The sequence below is a fragment of the Lynx canadensis genome, chromosome A1 (genome assembly GCF_007474595.2).
Source record: "Lynx canadensis isolate LIC74 chromosome A1, mLynCan4.pri.v2, whole genome shotgun sequence".
NCBI lineage: Eukaryota > Metazoa > Chordata > Mammalia > Carnivora > Felidae > Lynx > Lynx canadensis.
In genome coordinates, this window is record NC_044303.2 from 186,036,953 (window position 1) to 186,044,855 (window position 7,903).

The window sequence follows — 7,903 nt, forward strand, 5'->3', positions numbered from 1 at the left end:
CTTCAATAATCGACTTCTCTTGTTTTCTATAGTATCTTTCTTACGCCGAGAATTACCAATTTTTTTAAACAAACATTAATAAAAGTAGCACTTCCTTACATTTATGCAACACTTTTCCGAAAGCTTCGTGTTTCACCATTGTGCTCAATTTCCATGGCAACCATGTAAGTCAGGCTTCTCCAAACTAAATATTACAAAGGCAAATAGAAAATCCAGATGGAGCTTTGGATCATTGCTTACCTAGGAAGCTCAGTTGTATCTGACATGTGCTCCAAGGTTCAGTACTTTGATGAGACTCTCAGACGAAAGAGACAGTGAATGCTATTTTCTCAGCTTTCTCAAGGATAAGGATATCTGTCTTTCAAAACCTAAGTTTTGAGAAAAACAGTGTTTGACACTTTCCTAGCCCCTCTCCTATCACCAACTCTTCTTCCATTGATGGGAAATCTTTTAAAAGATGTGTAGATTCAATATAATATCACTTTTTAAAGTTTAAACATAAAGAATGGGAATTAATGAGAGATTAATAAATGTTCATTCATTTACCTATATTTTTTGAGTGCCTCCTATGCATCATATACTGTTCTAGGCACTGAAGATGCAGCTGCGACAAGAAAGGTAGGTTTTTACTTTCATGGCAGTTATATTCTAGCAGGAGAAGAAAACAATATTAAAATATAAGGGAGTTAAGATCTATAAAGAAAGTGATATCAGGTGATTTAATTTGAAAAGGAAACATGAACATTTGAGATTGAGAAAACAAAACATTTAAGAAACATTGAGTATAAACTGCAAATAAAATTTTTCCTAATGCTTCATGAATCTCTGATATGTGCTAGCAACATGCGTAAGACACGCTAACCGGGGAGTCATTAGCTATAAGGGACACGGTATAGCTATATCATATGATACTGCAGAAGTTGGTGGTACCCATTTGTAAACATCCAGTTTGACTTCACATCTGCCGATCAACAAGAACATCTAGTCTCTACTCACACTGTCAAGTTTGACTTCACATCTGCTGAGCAACAAGAAAATGTAGTCTCTACTCACATTGTTGGCCTCAAGCCTTTCTCCTCATCCTTCAATTTTGCTTTCTAGCCATACTGGATGATTATAATTTGAGGGCAGGCCAAAAAGTTTCTCTCACCCCTAAACTTGCACATTCCCTGGCATATAGCTGGAATATTTTGCACACTACACCATACTTCTTCAGGAATCAGTTCAGATGTCACCTCCTATGATTTCTTAAGTGTTTGTAGGTATCTATCTCTTCTTAAAGGATCCACCAACACACTATATGTATTCTCACCATTATTCTTACCACAATTATTATAATTGTACTTTCTCATAATAGGAGTATCTTAAGGAATAGGAATTATTGTTATTATAGTATCCACCACTAATAATTTATATGTTAACTGAAAAATATGTTTTTATTGATAAAATCATAAAAGTAAGAGAAGGAAAAGTGAGATGAATTTTTTTTGGTAACAACTTTATTTAAATATAATGTACGTACTAACAATTCCCCATTTTAGTGATTGGATATTCACAGAATTGTTCAACAATTAGTAGAATCAGTTTTTTTAACTGATCATTACCCATCAAAAAATCCCTATACCCTTCATCTATCTGTGCCCCCATGTTCATCAGTCTCACTGCTAAGCATTCACTAATCTCCTTTCTGTATCTATAGGTTTGTTTATTTTAAATATTTCTTGTAAACTAGAACATCTAACACTTGGCCTTTGGTGACAGGCTTCTAGTATTTACTATAATATTTTGAAGGATTATCTCTGTTGTAGCAGGTATCAGTATGTAATTTGTTTTATTGTTGAAAAATATTCCATTGTATGACTACATTTCTATATGTCATAGGACCAACAGTAAAATCACACACACACTTCTTTATATGATAGTTTTTGGGATTAGTTAACAAAGGAGAAGAAATATATACTTATACTCTGTTTTATAATTACATATTACCTTTACCAGTGCTCTGTGATTTTTTTAATGTGTTTTTGAATTACTGTTTGGAGTCACTTACTTTCAATATGTACAATTTCCTTTATTATTTCTTGTAAGGTATGTCTGCTATAATCAAATTCTCTCAGTTTTTAGTTACTTGAGATTTTCATTATTTTACCTTATTTATTTATTTATTTATTTATTTATTTATTTAAGAGGGAGACAGTTTAATTTAGAAATAAGCTTTAGATGGTGTCCTGATCAAATGGGAACTGAAGGGCCCAGCTCTGGAGAGAAAGGCAGTCATGGAGAGTAAGGGCCCCAACTGGGGAGGGAAGAGCATGGGAGCTGGTACGGAGAGTGCCACAAAGCTGGTCCTGTGCTCAGCAGCTACTGGCAGGGTCTGGAGTGATGAGTGGAGCGGCTCTCGCAGGTAAGGGGCTGTGCTTCTTACTGTACTTGCATTTGCAGCTTCTACTTAGAGCTATCAAAATTCCAGCGATGCACAGGAGCCCTCCAACAATCATCCCACCCAGCTCCAGTCTTTCCCAGTCAAAAGAGAAGGGACTGTCTTTATCCACCAGGTCATTGGTTTCCAAGGCAGGCAGGCCTGCCCGTGTGAGGAGAAGGCCCCAGGTCACTCTCTTCATGATACAGCTTCAGGGCAGCGCTGAGAGCCAGGTGCAGCAAGCAGGTTTGGAGAGGCTGCTGGAGCTGTCTATTTTACCTTCATTTAAAGGCAGTTATAGTGGATATTGAATTCTTGGGTGGCAGTCTTTGTTTTTAATACTCTGTGTATGTTTTTTCACTCATCTGATCTCCACTGTTAATGAAGAGAAGTCTGCTATTACTATTGTTATTATTCTTGGGGTTTCCTAGTAGTTGAAGAATTGTTTTTCTTTTCTTAAGATTTTCTCCTTGTCTGTTTTTCAGAATTTTTACAATCGTGTATCTGTGTGTAGATTTCTTTGTGTTTATCCTATTTTGAGTTTTATAGGCTTTTCGGAATGTGTAGGTTGTTATTCTTCAATAAATATGGGAAGTTTTCAGGAATTACTTCTTTGAATATCCTTTCTTCTTCTTTATACATCTCTTTTTCTGGCATTCCGGATATGAGGGTATGTTGGTGTGGTTAATGGTATTCCATTTTCTCTGAGGTTGTGCTAATTTTTCTTCATTCTTTTTGCTGTGGTTTTCAGATTGCATAAACTCTTACCTTTTTCAAGGTCACTGATTCTTTCTTATGTCAGTTCAGATCTACCATTGACCCCCCACTCATTAAATTTTTAATTTCAGTTACTATATTTTTCTTTCTTAAAAAAATTTTTTTTAACGTTTATTTGCTTTTGAGACAGAGAGAGACAGAGCATGAATGGGGGGAGGGTCAGAGAGAGAAGGAGACACAGAATCGGAAGCAGGCTCCAGGCTCCAAGCTGTCAGCACAGAGTCCGACACGGGGCTCAAACTCACGAACCACGAGATCATGACCTGAGCCGAAGTCGGACACTTAACCGACTGAGCCACCCAGGCGCCCCAATTACTATATTTTTCAACTGCAGAATTCCATGGGCTTCTTTGGGTAAGTTCTATTTTATAAGACACTGTCATTATCATTATGGTTGCCTTTGCCTTTAATTCTTTTAACATAGGCAAATTTGAAGTCTTTGTTAAATCCACTTTTTGGTCCCCTTCACAGGTGGTTTCAGCTCATTGCTGTCATTCTTATGTATGGGTAACACTTTCCTGTTTCTTTGGATATTTCATAATTTTTGAAAACCGGTCATATATTTAAATAATATATTGTATATAATATATAATTATACAGTTATAAAATAATATGTTGTAGCGACTCTGGTACTAGTCTTCCACTTGGACTTGTTACCTGTTTTATGCTTGTTTGTTTGTTTAGTAAGCAGCTGAACAGTTTTGGTGAAGTCTATTTCCTCTGTGATGTTAGTCCTGAGAGGACCTGTGCATAATCACTTAGACATGTGCATAATCATTCTGGGATCACAGTTGTCTTAGCAGGCTTCTCTTTGACTATTGTTGCTTCCCCCACTGACCACACCTAGCTGTTAAGCTTCACTAAATCCCAACTGATTGCTCTCTTATTTTCAACAATGCCTTGGTGAATAAATTGCTTCATAGACTATTCCAGGCGTAGTTTTTGAGGTCAATACTTGAGGTTTGTTCTGACCCCAGGAGGGCTCTTACCTGTCTTTTCCCCCTATTTCTTTTTGGTAAACTAGTTTGTCAATAGTTTAGCTTATATCTCTAGTTAAGCTACCAGTTTTCTATTTTTTTTAAGTTTATTCATTTTTGAGAGAGAGAGACAAAGCGTGATCAGGGGAGGGGCAGAAAGAGAGAGAAAGAGAGAGGGAGGGAGAGAGAGAGAGAGAGATGGAATCCAAAGCAGGCTCCAGGCTCTCTGAGCTGTCAGCACAGAGCCCGACGCGGGGCTCAAACTCACGAACCGTGAGATCATGACCTGAGCTGAAGTCGGACGCTTAACCGACTGAGCCACCCAGGCTCCCCTTAGCTACCAATTTTCTATTGGTGGCTTTTCAACAAAATCTCCACTGTCTTTGACTCTTTCTTAAGCTTGCTTTTGTGTGTGTGTGTGGGGGGGGAGAGCTTCACAGCTCTCTGTTTTATGGTCTTCTTTTTCCTCTGGACAAATCTCTGAGCCAGGGCTCTTGAGATGGGGGCAAGGACAGGGGTATGTTTCTCTCTTGTGACAATCCTACTTTAGGATTAGGCTTTGTGGCACAGTGGATTTGGTTTTTATTTGTCTTCTTCACTTGTCTTGCCTGGCATAGAACCTCTTCCCTACGGATAAACCAAGTGAAGACAGTTGGGCCCCCAGTGTGCTCAGTATCTTTCACAAGTGGAGACTAGGTGTGAGAAGGCAGCTCTTGACTTTCAGCTGCCCTATCTGGAATTTAGCTTCTTTAGTAGATAGCTGGGGGAGGGCATGAGAGATGTTGACAGCTGCTCCTCATGATAATATACCCCAAATACTTTAATTCTTGACTGGTTGTTGGAAGACAGGAGTCCTGTATTCTTCATTACATAGACAAGAATAGAGTTTTTATTATGTTAGGCTGGGTTGGAGAAGGGAGGGATCAGTTTGTAGTACAGATGCCACAGATAAGTCATTGTTCTTTCTGGGTTTTAGTAGAATTTCTTGATTCAAATGTTTCTTCATTTGCTGTATGACCTTATCGCCATTTCCAGAGAATTTAAATATATTTTTTTTAATAATTTACCAGTTTCCCTCAGAAGCAGGTCCATGTAGAGCTCTTTCCTTTTACATTCCAGAGGTAAATACTAAATCCGCTTTTTAAAATGATGATCTGGAATACCCTGGCTGACATATGTATTAATATGCTAAGGGACTTATGCACTTTATTTCTGAGACTTTAGTCCTGAAGTTCTGTTGATTACAATGAGCTCACAGTGATAAGAATGCTTTCTTAGTAGGGGCATGTTTATTCAACTCATTGACTAGTCCTTTGAATATCAGTCTTTCAGTCTTCTTTACTGATTTGGATGCCTGACCTTGCAAACAACTGATGAGTCTTTCAATCTGTTTGGGCTTCCTGACAATAAGACCCTGAAACGCCTACAGATAGCAATGTCTGTGCCTATACCTATCTTGTAGGTATCATCACAGGTATTAGAGCATGATGATAAAGATACTTGTTTGTACTGACGTACACATCAATAGTACTCAGGAATGGCATCTTGGAAGCTGGGTGTTGCTCAAACATATCAAATGGGAATTCTCCTGTTCTTGAGCTCTCTGCTCTTTCTTGTCTCTGATATGTGACATGTGTTACCAGAATTTTCAAACATATAGAAAAGTTCAAAGAATATTAAAATTTTATATACACACACACACATCCAAAATCTAGAGTTAGAATAATTATTTGTTATTATGATGGCTAAGAATATATTCAGGCATACTTTCTTTGTTTACCTCTCTTGCTGAATCCTTAGAAAGTAAGTTGTATACCTCAAAATTCCTTCTCCCTAAATTCCTAAGTATGCATCCTCTAAGACATTACTAGATCACAGTAGCTTTTGCTACCGCTTCAATATTTCTACCTAAAAGAAAACTTCCATATCTGTATGTATTTAATTTGGGTTGGGTGGGGAGTGATATCCTTAGAAATTTTGTAGCAAATAGAGTATTTTGGCTCTTCAGCAGCAATTTGAGGGCTCTGATTTATTTGTATACAAAATTCATGCCCTTGTTGAAATTTTAAAATAATGGCAACATATTTTAGGATGCAGAATATATGTGTGTGCGCGTGTGTGTGTGTGTGTGTATACACATGTAGGAATCAGACCATTTCCAAACACACACACACACACACACACACACACACACACACGCCCCTGACACATTAACAAGTTGGCAGATTCATGTAAGGGTTTTTTTTTTTTTTTTGTTTTTTGTTTTTTTGGTATTTGATTAATGACATTAAAATAATGAGATCAACTGTTGAGTTTTTAGTAGTAAATACGTTTTAAATGTTAAGTAATCATGGATTTAAACAATAAAGTTAATAAAGTTAATTTAGTTCAAGAAACAGAGACTTATTACCTTAGTTTGAAAATTGCATTTTCCCCCATGAGCAAATTTAAATGAGCTCCATTGGCTGTTAAGCCATTAATCAAGCCTTTATTTGTATTTGGTGAATGTTTGGCATCATTCAGGTAACCTTTCTGTAGATTATGTGGTATCTGCTCCTGTGTGTTTTCTGTTTTAGCTAATGAATGCCAACAGTCATGAATAGTGAATTTGAAAGTAATCTACTATTTTCCTCTAATGAGTTAATTTTTGATTTCTCAACATTAATTTTTTGTTACGCCTCAGGTAATTATGATTAATGGCAAAAAAATCTGTTTTTTTTTCCTATTGTTTCCCATGAAAAACAATCCCCCTCACTGTCAGTGATCTGACTGCTGCTTGCTTGCTATAGTATGAATTTTGAAGAGGCTCTTCACTTTTATCTACAGGGTGAGATTTGTGAAGTTATAGATAGCAAGAGTTAGGGATAACATTGAATGAAGATGCAAACACAGAAAGGCATAAGAAACCTTTATGATTTGTCCTCCTTTCTTTTGATAGTTTTTATAGTCATTTAGCTGACCATTTTGATTTTACTGTTTCAGCAAGAGAAATGTTAACAGCCTCAGCAGGCAGAAAAGGTGAACAGTAAAATACAGTTTCAGTATTTATATTAGGAAGTATCTCAAGGAATTTGTTATGCTGCTTTGACTAATTATACTGAGCTGAGAATTACCTTATTATTACTTTATTTTGTCAGTCAGGGAGTGGCTTTTGTGGGAATTATTCCCGATCAACTGCCAGTCACAACCTGCATGCTGGGCATCCTCTTGTCATGTCCCGGAATGCCCAGAATAGGCAATGTCTGCGGTAGAAACACGATGGACTCCAGAGGGTTAAATTAAACATGCCTCAAGATTGCAAATGTAGTTGCCTGTATTACAGTAGGTGGCAGTCTTTTCATTTTGACTAAACTCAGGACCTGAAATACACACAGAGACAGGCAAGGCTGGTGTTATGCATAGGTGCTCACTGTGTTAGGCATGTGAGTGCCCATAGTGGCATGATTTGGGGACATTGAAAGATCTTCTTTGCCTGAAAGTAGTTTTCTGAACAGGTGTCCATATTGCCTGAAGTCAATAGTTGTTGTTTTTCGGGGCCTTTAAAGATCATTCAGTTCAGTATAGCCAGTGAATGGATTGAACTTTAAGTATTTGTATTTGCTAAAACAGCTTTTTTTTTTAATTTAGTGACAATATTTGAGGTATAACTCTCAGGGACATGCTTAAGTTTGTTGGGGTCCTTGTTTGTCATTGTCCTTGTCCTCATACCTACAACCATATTGTAGGACAT

General features: G+C 37.2%; 1 protein-coding gene across 1 annotated transcript; it reads right to left on the reverse strand.

Moving 5' to 3' along the window:
- Positions 1–2,354: 2,354 nt before the first annotated feature.
- LOC115507532 (FXYD domain-containing ion transport regulator 4-like) lies at positions 2,355–2,621 on the reverse strand. The gene has a single exon (XM_032594977.1). It carries the CDS (start codon positions 2,619–2,621, stop codon positions 2,355–2,357), a length of 267 nt encoding a protein of 88 aa, XP_032450868.1.
- Between the last annotated feature and the right edge of the window lie 5,282 nt (positions 2,622–7,903).

Excerpts from the sequence above, each read along its gene's own strand:
- LOC115507532 (XM_032594977.1), bottom strand. The coding sequence starts at position 2,621 with ATGAAGAGAGTGACCTGGGGCCTTCTCCTCACACGGGCAGGCCTGCCT.